We start from the raw sequence: 21434 nt of genomic DNA on the forward strand, positions 1-21434 counted from the left end.
GGCTGCCCGCCGGCCGGCGGCTGTGAGCTGGCACTCACCCGGCACCGGCGCGGAGCTGGCTCCCTGCCCCGCGGGCAGTGACACAGCATGGCCTGTGACGTTGTGTAACCTCCTTGCTGCATCTCCTCCTCATCATTTTGCTGGGCCCTGGGAGCGCCTCTGGCAGCTGCTCAGGGAGTATCCTGAGCACTGTTTTCCTTGGCAGCACCAAAGCTGTGGGTCTGTGACTCAGTCACAGGATTCAGTTGTGCTAAAAACTTGAGCACTGTTTATTTGCCTGAAAAAAACCCAGATTATTAAAAATCTGATTTGAAATTTCAGCATTCAAAGATAATAATAATATTTAATTTTTTTTTACTGCAGTTTCAATTTAGCTTTGCTCTGTTTCAACAAAACTAAGATCTATCGGTGTGGGGATGGCCACTGATCAAGTGCCAGGCTCCATGTGTTTCACTCACAGGCTCCGTGTTTCCCTTGAAAAGAGAACAGGGCAATTGTACAAAAGGGATTTAAAAGTAAAAGCTCTTACTCTCAGGATAGCAAAGCAGTTTTTCACTAAAGGGAAAAAAAAAAGCCCAAAAAAACCCAAACCCAAATGAGCCTTGCAGGGGAGGAGCACAGCGCCGGCCAAAGCTCTGCATAGCGGCTGCTCTGCTCCCACAGGCACTGTGACAGTACACTGATTGTTGCAGCCTCTCTTCCTACAAAATCCTTCCTTCCCCCCTTCCCAGCTGGAACTTCTGAGAAACAGGCTGTTTGTTTCCTTGGCTGGATTTAAATATTTGTATCTGCATCAAATCAGATAAGTTAGAAAGTTAAATTCCAAACTTCCCATAGAGCAGTCATTTTAATTTATCCTTGGACCTGGGCTTGTGCTTTGCAACAGTAAATTAGAATTTGCAATTAAGCACACTGTTACACAAAGGAAATGGGGCCCAACTCAGCTGGAAGTTAATAATCCCTTTAGCTGGTGATTCAGCTTGAGGCGGTGTGGGCTGTTGTGCCACAGCTCTCAGCTGAGGAGGGTGTCCCAGTGGGTCCAGCAGCAGAGTGGGCTCCAGACCCCAGCACACACCTACGACCAAGTCCATTTGTTAGATGGGCCACCTCGGCTTTTGCTCTTCACTCTCCTGCCTGCAAAACCTGAGTGAAAATGCTGGAGACCTCTGGGAAGTTTGTAAGATGCATGGAGTGATGTGGAAAAAACCACGGTGAGAATAAAATGCTGTTTGCTTAGAGAGAGCAGAGCCCTGTCCCCTCGGTTGCTCCTGAGCAGTGTCCCCAGGCAGAGAACAGGCCTGTCCTCCCCAGAGCCCCTCTGCGCCTGTGCTGGGGAAGGGGCTGCTGGGGCAGCACACGTCAGACACAGCTCACAGCCTGTGCAGATGGGCATTCGGATTTGGTTCTCTCTGAAGGATTCCTTGCCCCCTAGGAAACGTAATCGTCTTCTTTGGAAGCTAACTGAAGCCCTTAAGCAAGACTGCTGCTCTGTGTTCTCAAACTGTCCCTGTCACTGTGGCACCTGAACACCCTCCAGTTTCAGGGGTTATTTTCTACTGTACACTTAGTGTCAGATGACATCCAGGTGATTTGCTCACCAGGTGACACTGGGACAACTGGCACACAGCCCAGCCCATCAGTCTCGGGGTGTGCTGCAGGTCCTGCTTGTTGGCCAGTTTCCCCAGTACAGTTCAAATGCTGACTAAATAACAATGTGCTTTCAAAATCTGAGATGCAGCTGAGCTTCCCAGGGCACGCAAAAGGCAAAGAGCAAAAGTCTCTGGAAGGTGTTGAAACAAGACACCACTGTGATCCCACCCCCTGCACATGCTGCTGGGTATGGCAGAGGCTCTGGGGGGCTGCTGTGGTGACAGATAGACTGTGGATGTACAGAGCGGTTTTGGCCCTGTTTGTGAAACAGGCTTCACTAACAATTTCACAGAAGTCCTCTGGCAGCCCTGCTTGTGGTGTTAGAGACAAAATGTAGCTGTGCCGAATTGAGGATTTATAGTGTGGCCAGTTTGTCGTTATTACCTTGGGCAGGGGCAAGAAAGGTGAAATTTCCTTTTCCCCCAAGAGCTGGGGTTGGCCCTGTACACCACATCCTGCTGATGGGACAGGTACTGGAGCAAGGCCACAGGTGGCCACTGGCTGAAAATTTGCCTCTGGGGCCAGTCTTCCCAGAAATCACCCAGATAACCTTTTGATGCAAACCAGTCTTTCGATTTCTCTGGTTTGTTGCACTTAGAGGGATGTATAAATGAGTGGCAAAGCCATTTAAAAGTCACAAGTCTGCTTATGTGAACAGTCTTGCTGTCACTTGAACTGCAATCCAGCTGGCCAGGAAAGTATTTTACCAAAGTGAAGTAGTCTTCATCTTCATGATGGAAACCTTCCCTTTCCAAAGTGAGATGAAGCTGGGCTGCAGCTCTCTCCCAGCTCATCGTAGGTGGTTAGAAGCAGCCCCTGACGGTTTCCATGGCCTGATGCCTTCCTCAGGAGCTAAAAAAAAAGTTTGACTAAAAAAACGTCCTGGTGTTCTGAACTCAAGGTAATGGGCATCTCCATAAATTCCCAAGTAAATTGCTACGTTGTTCATTTTGGGGGAAGTGTGCTTGATTTCCTCCTCTGATTACAAACGGGGCTTCCTCAGCTGATCTGGCTTCGTGTGGCCGGGCTGTGGCCTCAGCTGGCCTTGGTCACTGCTGCCAGATCAGTGGCGCTTTCCTTTGTCATATGTAGCTGCTTCGGATTGAAATTAAAGCAGGGACAGAAGTTCACAGGTCTCAGATCATTGAGAAAATGAGTTCATCAAACTCAAACAGTAAATAATAGAGCTGATGCCTGACCTCCTGCCAGGAGTGAAACCCTTCAGGAACTGACTTACCTGTGCTCACCAGTGCTGCCAATCATCCATGATGTTTAAGTTGTTTATCCTCACTTCATCTCCCTTGGCTTCTCAGACTGCCTGAAGCAACAGTTGTGCACCTAAGAATAATATAGTTTTCTACTCATGCCAACAATAATCAACAGAATCGACTCCCTTCAGGGTAGAAGGAATCCAAAGTACTATCCAAGGATGCCTAAATAGTGTATGTAGAAATCCTTTGTGATGCCCTTTTTAAGCTGATCTCATGGACATGTGAACAGACCAGATACTGGTTTTACATTGGTTAAATTTTCCTTTTAAGATCCACAGCATCTCTTTGTCTTTTAGTTTGTTTTATTTACCTGTCATTTCATTGGTGCCTGAGCACAGTAATTCATCCCTGCCTGCATGTAGAGGACCAGAACAAGAGCGGTGGGTTTTTGAGTCCCATAGCAGTGCTTGATTTGGGGTTTGGGTGTTGATGGGTGCAGAGGACCCTGCAGCCATGCCAGATCCTGGTGCCGGAGGTGCTGGACTGCAGGCACAAACCCACAGGTCTGACAATGGTTGTGGTTAAAGACCAGAACTTGTTTACATTCAGGCACTGTTGTGGCTGGATTAAACACCAAAATGGATAAACCAAACCGTGCTGCTGAACCCTGTTAAGTTCCCCACCTTGATGAGGATGGCTGTAGCTGTGTTTTTATTCTGTGCTAGCTATGAGGTGAATATACTCATCTTCTGTAAAACTTGTCTAGTAAGAGTTGGGTCCATCAGTACCTGCCATGCCTCCCTCATGTGAGCAGCATTCACATGCCCAGCTGTGCTGCTTCATGTTGTTTACCTGACCTGATCCACCGATTCTATCTTGTCTAATTTGCCTGAATTTCAGTGCCAGTAATGAAGGCCTCCAGCATCCATAGGCTATGGTCATGCAGCGTGGTGTCATCTGTAGATTTCAGAAAGTGGTGAGAAGTAAGATCTTCAAAAAAATAGGTTTTAATAAAGCAAGTTGGAAGCTACTTAAGAATGTAAAACTGAATTTCCCACTGTTCCTCCAGCTGCAGCAGGACCTGTCTGCAGGGAGGCTCATCCAGGGAGCCATCAGGGCATTTTTATTTGCAGGATTGGCCGCAGAACATGTCCTGTGATTAAAAATGTCCAGCATTTGGACCTTGTTGAGTGATTGAAGGCTGTTTCTTAACCTTTGCCAAGAGGATTGGTGATTATTTTAATGAGAGCAGTGATGATTACAGCTTGGTTGCATGGGCTCTATTTTATGTGTGACATTGCAGCAGTCGCCTGCCTTTAAAACACAGCAAAAGCCCCAAACAACCCAAAACCCCACCAAACATCACAGCTGTGTGGTTTGCTTTGTGGGTTTGCCCTTCCTCGAGGGCCTGAGTGGGAAGAGGTCTGGACCCTGTGGCACAAGTGACGGGGCAGGTTGGGTTCCTCTTCTTGTCAGTAGCAGAGGTGTGTGTTGATACTCTCTGAAGTTACCATGAAGTAGTTACTGACTGATGGGAACTGCTAACAAATAGTTGTAAGAAAGCGATAACCGTGGTGTGTGGAGTGCTGCAGAGTTGCATGTTCTCTGACTTCTGCAGCTGTGTGTATCACAGCAGCCAACATTGTTAGCTACAAAACAATAAATGAGGGGGATTCTGACGCTGCCAGCAGTAGTGCAGACCCAAGCCCTCCAGCACAGACAGAGGTTTCCACCTGGGCACAGCTTTGCCTTGTGGCCTCGCACAGGTGCTGGAGTTGGTTTGTGTTTAACAGCTGGGTCTTGTGTCCTCCCACTGCCACCATGACCCTGACAGTGAGGGAGGTGGATGGAGAGAAATCCTCTGGTGACCCAGGTCTGCTCTGTGGGCCGTGGGTGGAGCTGCTGGGATGTGCGTAACTGGCACTGGCCTCCTTAGACGGATGGGGAAACAGGAAGGAGGGGTGGTGCGGGGGGATGGCATTCTCTGAGTCACCAGGACCTTGGACCTGCTGCTGTGGTGTGGGGGAGTGGTTCTGTCAGAGCCCTTGGCTGTTGGGACTGCCATCACCTGCCAGAACTGTGTTTTGGGAGGTGTCCTCTCCCAGGAGAAGCCCTCACTTCCCTGCTCCTGGGCAGGTTCCCTTCAGGTGTGCAGCTCACCTGTGCCTAGTGCCTGTTGGCTGAGCCAAAGTGTAGGAATGGGAACAAAGGGAGGGACCCCTCCAAAACTCTGCCTGGGCTCCTGCAGCTGCTCAGAGATGCCTGCAAGGAAAGTACAGAAGCACTGCAGCAAGTCGATGTAGGGATAATGTGTCTGCTCAGAAGTCTCCTCCTCATCCCTGGCAGACAGGTCTGGCTGTGGCTCCAAGGCATAAACCTGCCTGTTGCCCTCTGGAGCTGCTGTCCATTCTTCATCAGAAAGGCTTGGGAAGAGCTTCCAGGGTCCTGCATCCAGCAGTTGTGTTGTTAATAATAATCCCTTCTTGAGATGCAGCATGCTTCATTTCTGTTTGCAGGAAATGGTAACAGTTAATCTCAAAAGCGTATTTCCCACTGTTTTTTAAATTTCAATTCTTTTTTAAATTTAAGCGCTGCAGAAGTAAATTTGAAATTAAAAATTCTCAAGGTTTAATTTCCCAAGTTGTTATAATTTGTTTGGGATCATTTTCTAAGTAACAAACACACCACAGTATTTCAGGGTCTTTAGGGCATCCGGAATCCACTGCAATCATTAAAAATGTCTTGTTTGTTTCCTGAACGACAGAGACAGGTTAAAAAAATAAAAATAGGAAGAGCAAAACCCACGACCAGACATAACACCAAGTGATTGCAAGTCATACTTCAATTATTTTAAAATTGAATTTCTTGTGTCCTTGGGAGTCATGTCAAGGAATAAACCAGATCTGCTTAACTGGTGGCAACCAGCATGGGTCCAGTGACTGGCCTGGGGATGGCTCTGCTTTTCCCTGCTTTGTTTTTCTGTGAGTTCCAGTTGGTTGCTACCTTTTCTATGTTGTTGTTGGTTTTTTTCTGAGTTTATTTTTTGTCTTCCTGATTTGGGTTCTTCCTTCCCTCTGCCCCAGTGACTCTTTATACTTTGTCCAGAGTGTGGTGCTTCAGGAGGCTGGCTCTGACAGGTCAGTGCAAACAGCCATGTTCCAGCCCTAGTTTTGATCACAGATTATGGCCTCCTGTCTCTTTTTATCAGGAGCCTGAAGTGCGTTTATCACTGTGAAATGATAAATGTAAATACCAATGCATGTTCTTGTTTTCCGCGATTGCTCTGCTCCAGGCAGATTGCCTATTCTGGGAAGTATTTCTGTCTAGAAGTTCGTCCCTACCCTTGCAGCCAGGTTGAGCCATGGTGGGTGGTGCCCACCCCGCTGGGACCTGCCAAAAAGTGGGTGCAGCCTGTGCAGGTGTGGCCTGTGCAGTGAGGACGTGCTCCTTCCGTGAAGTGCCCGTGCCTGTGTGAGGGTGAGGTCCCCTCCTGGAATACAGCAGTGCTCCTTGGCTGCCGTCCTCGGCCAGGGGTTGAACACGTGGAAGAGCTGGGTCACAAGGCTGCTGGCAAACACCCATGGCCTGGCTGCTGGTGCAGGGGGTCACACTGGTGGGGAGCGAGGGACAGTCTCTCTTTCACCTTGCAGGCTTTATTTTGGTTTTGGTCCTGGTTGATTGAGTTTCAGATCTTGGGAGGCTGAAGCTGAGGCATGAACACTGGGAGCCTGAAGTCCTTGTCCTGCGCCTCCCCCTCATTAGCACACAGGCTGTCCCCTCTCCCGGTCCACTGGGGACTGGTCACGGCGAGACCCTCGCCCTGTTCTCCCCGTGCTGCAGCTGTTAATGCCTTAGGGCTTTGGGTCAAGCCCGTTGTGATTTTACCCTGTGCTGGGAGAAGGTGAGGCTGTGCTCTTGTGCTGAGCAGAGGCTGCTGTGGCAGGCTGTGGTCAGGTGTAGCTGTGGGTGGTGACAGTACCGGAGTGGCTGCAGCACAGCGGTGACGTTGCTCTGTGGTGGGGCCGTTGTGCCCCACCTGTATTTCCCGTCGGTGGTACCAGGCCAGCACATCCGGCATCACTGCGGGATCTCATCTCCGAGAGCCAGCAGAATGGAGCAGTTGCCATGGAAACCATGGCTTTGGTTCCCGTGGCAACCAGCCGGGGTTCACACACGGCTGCTTCTCGCAAACGGAGGGGCTGGTTGGCATCGGCAGGAGCGGGGCCGGGGGTCCGCGGTGCGGGGCAGGGGCTGGTAGGTGCTGTCACCTCGGCGGGTGCAGGCAGTGGCTGCAGAGGCTGGGGACGCTGGCCCAGTGCCGGGGGAACCGGCTCCTCATCTTCCTGCTGCCGTAGGCTCCACTCCCTCCATCGCAGCAGGTCAGCTGGGGTTGGGGCAGGTGGTTGTTGTAGGTGCTGGGCTGTGAACAAACTGCTCGTGGCAGCTGAGGAGCTGAGACAATTTAGCATGATTCGAGTTAGGAATGCCCAGAATTGATAGAAGTGATGGAAAATCCCCAAGTCCTACAGGTGAGTGTGGTGGCTTGGCCATGGAGTTTGGAGCTGGGGCTGTTCGGGTTCCATCCGGGGCTGTGTGGGGACAGCTGGTTCCCCAGCATCCCTCTGGTCTTGGTTGGAATGTTTTTGGAGTCAGGCTGGTGGATGCTTGCTCCTACTGTGGATCTCCTGCACTGTGGCAGTCCCAGCAAGGATAAGATCCTTTTCTTAGGATTTAGGGTTTTTTCCATTACATATAGGAATCACAGCTCTGTGCAGCAATGGGGAGCCCGAGCAGCTGGTCTGGTCTGTGCTGGAGGTCCTTCAGGTACAATGGCAGCTCAGGACCCTCCCTGGCCCAGTAGATCCCACTCTGTGGCACCAGCTGTGATCCCCAGGGCAGAGAGTTGAAGAATCCAGCTCGAAATTGCCAATCACTCTCCTAATTGCTCATTGATTAGGTATTTTCAATCAGCGAATGCCATGTAAGAGAAGAAAGCAGCGGAAATATTCTTTGGAAAAGTTCATAATTGAAAGTGTGTTTTTTAAACTGCTAATAAAATGTTTATGAGGGGAGCTGTGTAATAAGGCCTTTTAAACCTCACTTATGCCAGCCGCAGGGCCAGCAACATTCCTGAGGCAGGGAAGGCGTTGGGGGCATTATTTCCAGTCTTGACGTGAGAGTGAGCAATTTAATTACAGACAGCTATAAAATGGAAAATTCTTTGCAGCGACAAATGATTGTTGCTACATAAGGAGAGCAGGAGTTGGTGTACGGTTTGTTTACCAAATAATGACAAGGAGATGCACTCAAGGACCAAACAGTGGCTCCAAAACAGCCGGGATGGTGGGCACAAAGTGGGGAAGTGTTACCTCTAGAATTGTGTCAGGCCTTCGCTGTTGCTGCAGTCATCTGGTCTCGCTTCAGTAATCCAGGTGGATAAAGGCTGCCAAGGAGCTGACAGGTACAGGAGAAGACTCACATACTCAGGGGAGCAAAAGCAAACTGACATGTGGATTTTAATTTGGTTGGTGGTGTTTAAATTAAAGATGAAGGGACTCACCAGTGCCCTTGTGCCCTTGTCACCGCTTCCACCTGCCTATGGAGCAGCCCCTGCTGTGCCCACTGCTGTGGTGCTTGGCAGGGGAGGCTCAGGCCTTTGCTCTGCTGCAAAGGGCTCACTCTCAGCTTCAGCTCAGCAGAACTGACACTGTTCAGAATGGAACATACCTGCTTTTACCAGAGCCAGCAGCTGATTTGCAAAACTTCCCAAGCATCAAAAGCCATGGATGGATTCACAAGAGTATGAGGAAGAGTTCTCAAGTCGTAGGTTCTGTAGGTTCCTCACACTGCAGTGTAACAGTTGCCTGGGCAACCAGGGTTCCCGACTGCTTAACAGGAAAAAAAGAAATGCTACAGTGATGGAGGCACAGACGTAAGAGGGAGGATCTGTGCTGGAGCCTGGTGCTTGCAGAGAGCAGTCTGGGGTGGGGTGGGCTCTGCTGCTGCAGCAGATCTGGCGCTGCCGTGGTGCACGTGGGCTGTGCTCAGTGAGGTGCCACCCCCGGCTTTGGGCTGCCCTCTGCTAACAGAGCAGAGCTCGAGCCTGGCCTTCCTGGGGCCAGCCCAGCCTGGCCGCTCTCTGAGGAGGTGGGAAAACAGAAATGCAGGTAACTTCAGTGATTTTTCCACTGTGGAGAAACAGGATCAGTATTTCATGAGCCAGGTTAAGTGTGTGTCCTTCAGGATCTTGGCAAGCAGCTTAGCTGTCATCCCAGGTGCCAGCACCAGACGTGAATCCTTGCCATGGTCCTTCCCAGTGGCTGTGGAGGTGGGTCAGATGGCAGCTCCTGCCTCGCAGCTGGCCCAGGCCTCTGCCTTAATGAAGTTTCAGATCTTGAAGGAAAGGTAGTTGGTCATTTGTATGAATTTCTTTTATCAAAATTTAATTCACAGTTACTGTGTTGTTTGTAGTTTTAGGGTCCCCTCTGCCCTTGTCAGTGCTACCATTACTGCCCATTCTGTTGGAAAATTCCAAAGGCTTGGGTTTGGGGAAAAGAGTGTGTGGTTATATGTTATTTTAAAGTGGCTGGTTTTGTATTGTATGGGATCCATGGTGATAGTGCCGACAGAAATTCCTGTTTTAGAAAAACATCCCGGGGATCAGTGGGTGTCTCTAAAGGTTTTGATGTGCAGGGGCAGGTCAGTGACCACAGTCCCAGTGACTAAGGTTTGGCTGTCACTGTGGACTTTCTGTTGGCTGACGGGAAATCCTGGCACCTGATGTGGGCAGGATGATTTGCAGAAAATAATCTGTCAGGGGGCGGATGCCAGAGATGTGCGTGTCCCCGGGGCTGGCAGTGCCGCGGTCAGAGGGCACAGGGGAGATGCTGTTGTGGCAAGGAGTGCAGAGGCAGGAGGGTCCCTGCTCCCTGGCCCTCAGTGAGCGCTCGTTGCTGCACTGTGCTCCCAGGCTCAGCTCCCGGTGCAGGGCACACTGGGGGGGACTGCACCCACGTGTACCCGCAGAGAGCGGCTGTGCTCCGAGGGAGCTGCAGGAGAGGGAGGAGGGCTCCACTTAATCACACCCAGTTCATTGCTAGGCCCGAGCAGCTCAGCCTGGAGATCTGGCTTTACCAAGTGAGCTCCAGTGAATTGCATCCCAGAATAGTTTTTGAAAGATTGGCGGTGCCTCCAGCCCATCTGCTGCTGCAGCCTCCCCAGCAGCTCCCCTTGGAGCGCGCCCAGCCGTGCCGCAGACCCAGCGAGGGGCTGCCGGGAGCTGGCGCCCGGTCAAGGGCTGGGACTGCTGGCACTGAGGGAGGCAGAGCCCACAGGGCCGGGCTTGGACCAGTGCCGGGTCCCAAAGCCTGTGGAGTGCCTCAGAGTGACACAGTGAACTCCCTGGCTCTCTCAGCTCGGAGACTCCTCCTGGTGCTTGCTGAGGGTTTGCCTGCCTTCCCAGTAATTAAAAGTTTATAACTAATTACCGGCTGCCCTGCTCATACCTCGTAGTAGTACTTTCCCCCAGTGCTGGGAGTCTCCTCTCACAGCAGGGAATGAAGCCAAATCCGCTTGAATATGCGTGTGCTGTGCCCGATGCGGTGCCGAGGCTGCAGGGATTCGTGCCTGCTCCTCCTGGAGAGCTGTTCCTGTCCTGTCCTCTCGTGCTCTGTGTGGAGAGCAGCTTTGGGGAGATGCTGCAGAGAGGGGCTGGGCTCATGTTTGCACATCAGGTTTAGCCTCATCCTTTCTTCTACTTGCCTCTTTCCTGATGACATAGTGAGGGGAAGACATTCAGACAAGTTACATGCAAGTCTTCTTGCATGTTTAAACCTGACCCAGGAACAAGCACCTTCCTCATCACCTTCACCTTCCCCTCCATTGCTCCGTGTCTCAGCCACACACCTTTGCAAGGGGATCAGAGCACACGCAGCACTTGACTTTTCTGGGTCAGGCAAAATACTTTGGCTGCATTGGATAGGAAAGAGACTTTAAAACTAGCCTGTGGATTTGGGCTTCAGCCATGTGGGAATCTCTGGGCTACGAGTCAGGGCAGGTAGTGCAGAGCCAGGATTCCAGGAGTCCCCATCCTCCCTTCCTGGCTGTCCCCATGGCCACCTCCCTGCAGTGGGCTGCAGGTCTGCTGGGCTTGCCCAGGACAGACCTGTGGGATCGTGATGTTGGCCTGTCTGCTGCCTGCTTTGGCTTGAAAAGCAGTAGGAGAGAAAGAACTGTCCCCTTTGCCTGAAAACCCTTTGTTTTGAGGAGCTTTTAGCTGATCTGGAGGCAGGGAAACTGTCTCCATTGACACACCTGCACTGGTTGTGCCCTGCTAACACACATTGTTTGGCTCTTTTAAAAATACTTCCTTTATTGTTGTTACCGGGACAAAGGTAGCAGCAGGAGCTGCCCTAATCTGTGTTGCCTTAGGCTGCATTAAAGGCCTGGCTGAACAGGCTTTAAGGTCCTTCCCAGCAAACTTGTGAGCTACAACGCCAGCAGAACTACTGAAAGGCATGAGGTCAGGCTCTGATTGTACTCATCCTGGAGAACCTGAGAGAGAAATAGAGCATGTGTTAACACCATGAGCCAGGTGTGGGGTTTGCTTTTGAGCTCAGTGCTTGCCAGCAGTGAGGGAATAGGAGCATCCATGTGGGCTCTGTGTGGCTGGTATTTTCAGAAGTGTGTGTGGGATTTAAATTCCCAATGGTGAAACTTAACTTCAGAAAACGGACAGTCTGGATGTAGTTTTACAGATTTCACCTAATTTTGTCTCTTCTATGCATACAGTAAGTGTGGCCCTGGGGTGGGGGACCAGGTCTCTGACTGTGCAGTGCTACACTGCTGGCTTAAAAACTCATACAACAGGCCTGTTGTTTTCTGCTGCACTTGGAGTAGTTGATCCCCCTTAGGTCTGTGTTTATATTTCCCAGCAGCAGTGCTGGGCAGTGCGGGGCATTTCTCTGTATTGTGCTGACTGATGCAGCAGCTGGATGTGGCAACTCCCAGTGCCAAGGGGGCATTAGCAGGAGAGGACAACATATACCCTTCCTTCGTGTTTGACCTCAGACTTCCCCGTGGTGCAGGGGGTTGTTGGTTCTTCACCATCTCTTCTAGGTCAGGAGCTCTTGGTGTAGTGTGTGTTGCCCAGAAACTCATCAGTACTTATGCTTTTTCTTTCATTCTAAGCATTTCAGTTTTGGGGGCTTATTAGTTTTCCCTCAGAAAGCAGAAAGTGTTCAACCAGAGTGATGCTTTATGTGCTGGCTCTTGTCCTTCCCTTTCTGCCCGAACTTGGCAGGTGTAAATACAGCTCAATACATTTGACACCAGCATAACTGGCAATACAAAAAATGAGCTGTGGGCATGGGAGTGACCAGATTAGTGTAGATTATTCTTGTCTTTGTTCTCATCATATTTCTTTTTCTTTTCTCCGACTTTAGACTTTAAAGAGGAAGGAGAAAGAGTACGAACACGAGATGGAGCGGCTGGCGAGAGAGAAGATCGCTACCCAGCAGCGGCTGGCAGAACTGAAGAACGAGTTGAGCCAGTGGATGGATGTCTTGGAGATTGACAGAATTATTCGCCAGACAGTTCAGCCAGAGGATGACCAGGCATCTACCTCGACAGCATCAGGTACCCATAATTTTTCTCTTTGTCTCGTGATCATCACGGAAGGTCATTGACACCGTTACGCTGGGGTGGTGGGGGTCTTCCTTTAGCAGCGTCAGGGTTTCTTTGCATTCAGAATAAAGTAAAAGGTTTTGGGGTGTTTGTAATGATTGGTGGTGTTAATAACACACTGCTGCTCATGTGAGGTAAACTGAAACTTGTGCATCAGTGTCAGGTAGAAACAAAGTGCAGGTTTGCACATGCAACCTCATTGTGGAGATAAATTCCTGCTTTCCAAACTTAGCTTTCTTCTTGCACAGCTCTGCAGCCCTGCTCATTAGAAATGGGCATCCTGGTGTATTTGTGTGGATGTGGGAGGGTGTTCAGCACATATGGAAGAAGGATTTGGTACAGGGAGGATCACCAGAGCATTTAAACAACTTTAATGAGCCTTCATATTGTGTGAGAAGGATTCACAGTGAAGATGAAATGACACTAATGGATATCTGATGTGCAGTTCCCAGTGAGAAGTATCTGCGAGATAGAAGAGTGCATGCTTCCCTCCACACCAGGGATCTGCAGTAGGAAGAGTAGGCAGTCTGTGGATGTAGAGCTTTCCAGAGACACAGAGGCTGTAGCAGTGCATAACCATTCACAGCAGTTCCTTCAAGGCAGCATTTGCTCTTGGCACGCCAGGCAGATGATACCACAGGTTCTCGTTCAGGCTCATCATCTCTGCTGGTAGGAGCAGGCTCCAGGTGTAGGCTGATGGAAGCTGGGAGTAGCAGTGCTTTGTCCTTAGAAGTGCTAGCTGTTCCCTCTGCAGTGGCCTCTGCCAAAAGTGACCGCATCAAGCTGCTGCCAGCCAGAGCTTGTGGAGGGGAAGTGTCTTCCCTGGTGTTCCTGCTGCTTCTGTATCTTCTGAGATTTTTATTCTTTGCTGCATGGCTGGCACTAGAGCAGGCAGGGCAGGGTGCCGGGCTTGTCTTCCTGATCTCAGGACCAGTATGTTCCTGCTTTGCTTCCTTACTTCCTGGACGGGACAAGAGTCCATTTTCCAGAACCAGACGAGAGACCTGCTGCCATGTTTCTCCTTGGCTGTTTCCTTCCTGCTCTGGGAGCAGAAGGGGTGGTGCCGATCAGTGGAACAACTGGCCAGGAAAGGAAACCCTGTTCCTCTTCCCAGAAGGAGCCCACTTCAGCCCAGACAGAGCTCAGCCAGGTGCTTTCTGTTGGCCTCTGCTCATGGTGCTCCCCTCGCCTGCCTCTGTGAGACCTCCCAGCCTGTTGGGAGCACCCTGCTCTAGCTGGGTCTTTGAGCTGTCACACCTGCCTGGATCCAGGTCCTTGGCCCACAGGCAACAAGGAGAGGGCTGTGCCATGCTGTGCCCTTGTGCTGTGCCGTGCCATTGTGCCACCAGCCTGTAGCTCAGTGATGCCTCCTGCTCATCTCTTCTGCTGATGGCTGCCTTTTAGGGAGGCTCGTTGGTCCAGTTCATGCTCTGCTTGCTTTTTTATGGGAGTTTCTTCCTTTCATGTTTTCCAGAGGGTGAAGACAACATGGATGAAGATATGGAAGATGACAGGCCAGTGAACTCATTACCAAAACTCACCCAGCGCCAGCACCCAGAGCTGCTGAAAACCGTCCCCCCCAATGCTGCTCCCCCCCTCCCCACGGTCCTGCCCCCGCACGTGTCCATCCAGCAGAAGCCCCACGCCCAGCCCCCCCTCCAGACACAAGCACTGGTCCCGCCGCAGGCGATCGTCCCTGCACAGACTCACATCGTGGCGGCCTCGACCGTGCAATCGACTGTTATCGCCCACACCGCCACCACCCACGCCTCGGTCATCCAGACTGTCAACCACGTCATTCAGGGTCCACAGACCAAGCACATTGCTCACATTGCACCTTCCACATCCAGCCCCGTGCAACTCACCACTGCTGCTCAGCCCATCGGCCACATCACTGTGCACCCGGCCACCATCAACCACATGGCCCACCTGGGCCCGCAGCTGCCCATCTACCCCCAGCCCGTGGCCGTCAGCCAGCCCGTCGTGAGCCACATCGCTCACACCATCTCGCACCAGCAAGTGAACGGCACCACGAGCCTGGGCCAGCCGGCCGTGATGGCCAAGCCGGCCGTAGGAACCCAAGTTGTCCATCACCCGCAGTTGGTTGGGCAGACGGTCCTAAACCCGGTGACTATGGTGACCATGCCGTCGTTCCCGGTGAGCACGCTGAAGCTGGCCTAGAGGGGACGGTCTGACAGCGAGGTCTTTGTTGGGAACCTTTCCTAAGGAAACTCCATACATTCCAACCACGTCCGACTTGGCGGGAGGGAGGCACAGGAATGCCGAGAGTGGCCGGGCCGGGCTGTCCTGAGCCGCCCGGTGCCCAGCCTGCTGCCAGCGCCGGGACGGGGCCGCTCCGCGCTCGGAGTTGCTCATCTGAGAAACTTCAAAGACAGTTGTTCATGGTGATTTTTTTTCCTTTTATGTGTAATGAGTGAACTATGGATATGATGTTCTTAAGACTTTAATTTTGCCCTCTTACGTGTTGCTTCTTTGTAGAATAAAAATTGCTGATCTCTTTATCGAGACATTGCGTAGAATGGGAAAAAAAAAATCATAGAAGTCTATATTTATATATATGTGTGTATGTGTGTGTATATATATGTATATACATATATATATAAATATAACATTTGAAGGCCTTTTGTAAGGTTGATTATTTTGCAGGATTATGAGACAAAATTCATTTTTGGAGGAAGAAGACAGAGTGTCCTCTCTAAACAAGAAACTATAAGATAGATGGTTTGGTGGACCAGAGTACAGTGACAAAAAAACCCCAACAACAAACCACGAGTCAAACCATGTTAAAGGTATTTCCCATCGATATATTACATTTCAAAAACCATCTAAAATCACTGTGACTTGTTATGGCATTTTAAGGAAATTCTCTGTCCTGTCTAATAAAAGGAAAAAGAATACACAACCAGACTTGATTTGTTGCCATTTTATAAATGACTTGATTTTTATAGCTATGTCAAAAAAATACTGTTTTTTATTATTTTAATGGTTGACAATGCTTTGTTTGGATGGTTTTGGGGGAATTTGTATTTTGTCTGGCTTGGTTTGCTGATGCAATAATTGATTTTTCAGATCTCTGTGCATGGCATGGCCCAGGTCAGGGTCCCTCTTACCGGTCCAAGCCCCCCCAGGTCTCTCGGGTTTGTTGTTTGGCAGAGGCACGTGCTTTGTGCTGGCAGCTTGCAGGGCGTTTCTGTGGCCTGGTGGATGGAACCTGGGACAAGAAGACCAAGAGAAATGAGGTAGATTTGCTGCATGGGTTGATGTTTGTTAGTTTGTTCTGTCCTGACCACGCTTTGGTGTGGGAGCCGGTGGGTTCGGAAAGGGATAAATGGGGATGTGGTTCCCTTCCAGAGCGCAGGCAGTTCGAATAGGTTTGTTCCCTTTGACAGGGAAACAATCTTCCCTTATGCAGGATAAGGGTTTGCTGCAGGAGATCAGTGAGAGCTCGTGTCTGACAGTGAGACGTGCACCAAAGAACCCTCATCCCTCAGGACCCTCCTGTTCCCCCTTCCCGGTGGTTGGGGCAGACCTGTCTGAGGTCAGTGGCAAATCTCAGAGAGCCAGGAGAGCAGGAATGCTGTTTGGCTCTGCTGGTACCTGCCCGGGAGGCTGCTTAGGACATGTTGAGCTGCTGGCTGAATGTTCTGGTCCTTGCACTGTGTGCGTAGTTACTGCTGTAAATGATCTCCATTCTGTCTTCCTCTTTTTAAAACAAGTATTCCACAGTCCTTACTGCAGGCAAAATGCTGCTGTAGCCAGCAGCTGTTCTCTTAGGGCAGGATGGGAGGATGGTCCCAGCATGTGCCCTGGCGCTCTGGGAGAGGAGGAGGAGGTCAGGGCAGCTGAGCCATCGCTCCTCACTCTGCGCCCGGCTGCATCCAGCGTGGGGCGAGGTCTCCTGCAGGAGAACAGCATCCATACTCTGCCCAAAAGACCTGTTGACTCTAGCAGGACTTCAGCCTGTTGAGGACTGTTGTGAACAGCGTCAGGGGTTTAATTGAGAACATCTGCCTGTTCCATACTGTCCCCAGTTAAAACTGATCTGGAGGCAGGAGAAATGACTGCAGAGTTCAGGGGTGATTGTGCCTTCTGAGCAGGTGTCACTGGGAACTGTGTAAAGTCTGTTTATAAAGCCCCAGTTACCACTTGTTTTATTTTTCTTTCATGTATCCTTGAGTTCAGGAAGCTCTTGGCTGTGCTACCAGCACAGCTCCTGCAGAATGGGCAAACCTTGAAGGATTTCTTATCCTAAAACCATATTTAAGCAGATGGTTTTTCTCATTCCAGTGCACCAGTAACACTGGGGGATTCCCAGAATTGCCAGGGCTTGGTTGTCCTTTGTCCCTGCAGGTGCTTTCCCAAGGAGGCCGTTGTGTGCTGGTATTTGAGGTAGGGTTGGCTATTGGGTCAGTTGCTCCTCATCAGAAGCTCCTCAAGGCTGAGTATGTGCAGCAGAATCACCTCCCTTCCCAGGAGGGACTGTGTGGCTTTGCCTTCTGCAGTGGCATCAGGAGGGGGAGGATGTGTTTTTCTGCCTCTTTTTACTGTTCCAACTCACAAAATAACAAAATCTCCTCCGAGGAGAGAAGAAGGAGCTGGGTTGAGAATGGGCTCAGTGCAGGAGCATTGGCTGAGCCCCAGGGAGATGAGCTTTCTGATGGGTTATTGAATGGCCTGTGCTGTATGGACAGGGCTGCTGCTGCTTTCATCTTCTGCTCCCTTACAGTTTAGAGTGCAAAAAGTGGCCCTACTTTGCCCAGTCCTGTATCTTGGCTAGTTTTTCTTTCCCTTGGGAGTTGTGCCATGCTGTGTGTCTGATCCCCTTCACAGGTGTTGGCCTCCCCATTAGGAACATCCCCCTTGGCCAGCCCCGTGAGCTGCTCCAGATGTCTTATGTACCCCTGTTCTCATCTGCCTTTTACAGGGCTACCAGAAACATTTCTTTGGGGTTTTTCTTTTCGTTTTTTAAAGTCAGCCAACTTTTCTCTAGTCTGTGGGAAGAAGAGCAGCCACAGCCCTTTCTTCTCCACCTCTGTTATTCCTGCTCAGAACCTTTGGATTTACACTGATGTTTTTAGAAATCCCGTTCAGTACTGTATGATAAGGGGCACTTTAGGAATGTCTCTCCTCCTTTGATACATGTTTTCCCTATGGAGAAAGCTATATATAAATATATATGTACACTTGGGGATTCATAAGATCTAATTTGTCCCCCAAAAAATCAATAAATATGAAGTTTACAAGAAATCTCTTCTGTTGTTGAATAATATTAGTTATTGGTAACCATACCACAGAAACAATAGAAAACGGAGTTTCTACATTGTAGTTTGAGAGGGTTTTCTGTCCTGTCACACCTGGCTCAGAGCTTGTTTGTCAGTGGAGATGGTTCTGCTGAGGGCAAGTGCCCTTGCAGCCCGCATGCTCCGTGTCCCACTGCCGACAGCTGAGTGGTGCTCAGGAGCTGGACCCGTGCTTAGAGCTCAGCCAGCACGGCCAGGGGTGTTTGAAGCTGAGCAGATCTGTGGGCACAGAACCCCGGGGATGGCAGCGGTGCCGCAGGGAACCTCGTGCTGGCCCGGCTGGGCTGAGCCTGCCCGCGGCAGCCCCGGAGCCTGCCAAAGCCACTTCCAGCTCGCCTGCCAGGGAAGTGCAGGCAGAGGGCAAAGAACCCAAACTGCTACTTTAGAATGATCCTGAAAAGAGCTCTTAACGCTGACACTTTAGATACAGGAATGTATTCCTGACCTCACCAGTAAAAATTAGCCAGATCTGCGTAGTTTAGCTTAGGAAGGGAAGTGATCTGATTTCCCATGTTCTCTGCAGTTGCTTGAGTGGGATCTGAGAGGCAGTGGTTGCATGTCCCTGGGGGCAGCTGGTGACCCACATCTCACATGGGGAAATAAGGGCTGGAGCCAAACTGCTGCCGTCGGGGTTTTTCTGCACACGCGTGTGTGTCCGTCTGTCTGTCCGTGCTGGGGCTGAGTGCTGGGTGTCAAAGGCCAGAGGGGCTCCCGTGTCACCACTGGGCCCCTGGCCACTGGCACGGCTGGGTTTTGGTTTCTTGAGCAGAGCTGGACAAAGGGGACGGCCCTTGGCAGAGGCCTCTGCTCTCCAGGCGCCCACAGCGTGTCCGGAGCGTTCATCATCCCACTGAGCTGGCTGCTGCCACTGCTGTTGGGCTCCTTGTCTTTTTTTTGTTTGTTTTATTTCAAAGTGGCCTTCTGTAACAAAAGAACAAAAGAAACAAAAAAAATGCCTTTGGGTGGTTTAGGTGGAGGTGAGGTGTCGCTGCTGTGTCGGTGTCGGTGTGGTTGTCCGTACGCACGCCTGGTAGATTCCTGTAGACATGCAATGCAAGGCTTATTGTGTCTGGTTTTCGTATGTAGCCTGTGTCTCTTTGGACTGGTTTGCATCCTGAGGGCGTTTTTTGCATTTAAAGAAAAAAAAGTGAGAACTATTCCAGTTTGGGTGGGCACAAGGGGCTCTGGGAGACCCCCCCATGTGCCAGGGGTCAGAGGGAAGATGTCCTTTGCCCCATGTGATGATGTGGTCGGTGCTTGTTTGGCCCCTTTGCTTTCTGTGATGGGTATCAAGTGTCCCCAGCAGGGTGAGCAGCCTTGGCCAGATGAAGCAGTTGACCTCTGCTTACCTGAGCAGGACTTTGGCTCAGCCTGTCTCAGTGTTCAGGCACTTGCTTAATTAGCTTAGTTAGATACGTGCCTGCTGTAGGGCTCTTGGAGCGTGCATGGGGGTGGGCAGCTCTGAGCACTCGCAGGTGAGGCTCCTCTGAGACTTGGCATGTTTTTTTCTGAACAGTTGTTCATTTCAATCTTATTTTGATTCTGAAAGCTATGGGGGTGAGGAGAGGAAAACCCTCATACTTATTGCCTGTTTTCCATCCCTTGTTACCATTGGGGACAGATTAAAATGGATTATAACACTATGTTTAGGTTATTTCTTCCCTGAGTGAAACATCAGTTGTTAGAAGTGGATGTTTAGTGTTAAGGAAAATAGGCTGTGGATAGAATCAGTCACGGCTTCCTTCTGTCCCTGTTACACAGAACTTGATAATCCAAACTTGAACTATTAAAGTACCAGCCCGAGCCCAGCACTGGATGGGTGCAGTCTTGGCAAAGGTTGTGTTTGGCTGTTCCCAGGCTGGCTCGCTCCTTGCCTGGGGCTGCTGAACAGCGAAGGAAGGCCCTGCTCACCTCCATCCCTGCACTCTTGGTGTGGGGACAGGGCTGTTCTGTGCTGGGATTTGGTGGGAATGGGCCATGGGATGTCATTGTGCTCCTCATCAGGACGGCATGGCTGGTTCTGCTCTAGCTCTGGATGAGGCCCATTGATTCACCCTGTTCCTTGTGCTGTGAATAGCAATTTGAGTGTGAGGGAGCGCTGGTGCAGAAGTCACCACGGCTCGCCAGGGGAATGCCCCAAACTCCCAGCCCAGCCGTCTCTGTTGTGAGATTTTTCCTGGCTGGCTGGCAGGCAGGCATGTCCTCCCTGAGATTGTGTTGCTGTGGCCGGCACGGGCGCCCGCGCTGGCTGCGGTGCTGCCCCGGGCCGGCCATCGGGAACGCTCCGGCCAGAGCCCGCGTGCTGCCAGCGGGATCCCGGTGCGAATGCCTTATGGATACGCCTTAACAACCTGAGCCAAAAGTGTGGTGGGGCTTGACAGAGCGAGATACCAGGGACTGACTGCAACCACCCAATGATTTATTGGCTTCTGGTCAGGCCCCAGCCTGGGCATCGCTGGGTGAGGAGCTGTGGTGGGAGCAGGGACCCCCTGCTCTGTCACTGCATGTGACCTCCCTCCCTCCTGCCTAAAGCATTTATTTATTTATTTTATCTCGCTGTGCTCCCCGCGTTAGGAATGTGTCACTGGAGCTGCTGATTGTGAGCCCAGTCGTTGCCATCGCTGGCCCGGAGCCCCCGTCCCTCCCCTGCACCTCACAGGAGCCCCCGCGTCGCGCTCACCTGGGCAGGTGCAGTCCGTGTTTACAGTGAGGACGTGTCACTGTGTTACCAATTTACTGAAATACTGAATATTGACAAACTAGACTGTAAAGATTTTTATGTGTTTGGATACATCTGCTATGTGAAAAAGCAACTAATTTTGTACATATTGTATTTTTACTATTCAGCTGTACAATACTGGCTCTTCATGCTCCAGAATTTAGGTATCCAACATGAATGATATCCATGTAATAAGCACTTGCCTGAAATAAATATAAACCTGAAATAAACATGCACTGAAATCGGAAACAGGTTTCTGCATTTTCCTCCCTATGCTTTGCATGCAGATCCCTCACTTTGTTTGTGATTTCCCAGTTCCAAGACCAATGTCTTCCCTCCCTCCGGAGCCATCGCAGCTGCTCCAGGTGCGCCACGGATCCGCGGGGCTGGAGCTCACCCGGACCAGGCACAGAGCTTCACGAGGGCCGTGTGTGTCTGGATCTGGCAACGCTGTGCAGGGGGAAAGCAAAGCCTCTGCAGCTTCAGGAATATGTGAGAACTTGGAAAACGGTGCCCTGTCATGTGCCCTTCTGCTGCTGAGCCGAGAGGACTCGGGCCAGAGCCCATCCCAGGGCAGAGGGGTCCTGCCAGCCCCACTGAGGCCCAGCAGAGCAGCAGCATGCCTGGGACCCTCCCTGCTGGGACTCTCCCACCCGTTAGGCAGTCGGGCCCTGTCCTGTGCTGTGGGCTGTGCAGGGCGAGGAGGGATGGGCTGAACAGCCTGGCCAGAGCTGCCCCCTGTGTAACTGCTCTCTCTCCTGCAGATGCTGGAGTCCCAGGTTCTCCTGGTCCCTGGTCTCTGGGATGTGGATGTGGTGGACGTGGTGGACATGGACGGTCATCCAGCAC

At 51.1% G+C, this 21434-nt stretch overlaps 1 protein-coding gene across 1 annotated transcript in view; it reads left to right on the plus strand.

Annotated features, from left to right (window-relative positions):
* The window catches only part of MNT (MAX network transcriptional repressor), a 35471-nt gene extending 14637 nt beyond the window's left edge, over positions 1–20834 (plus strand). Inside the window, exons 5-6 of the mRNA XM_048325029.1 lie at positions 12305–12497; positions 14020–20834. Coding sequence (XP_048180986.1) covers positions 12305–12497; positions 14020–14726 — 900 coding nt within the window. The 3' untranslated portion in view covers positions 14727–20834. The remainder of the gene's footprint in view (positions 1–12304; positions 12498–14019) is intronic.
* The last annotated feature ends 600 nt before the right edge of the window (positions 20835–21434 follow it).

Source organism: Corvus hawaiiensis, chromosome 20 (genome assembly GCF_020740725.1).
Source record: "Corvus hawaiiensis isolate bCorHaw1 chromosome 20, bCorHaw1.pri.cur, whole genome shotgun sequence".
NCBI lineage: Eukaryota > Metazoa > Chordata > Aves > Passeriformes > Corvidae > Corvus > Corvus hawaiiensis.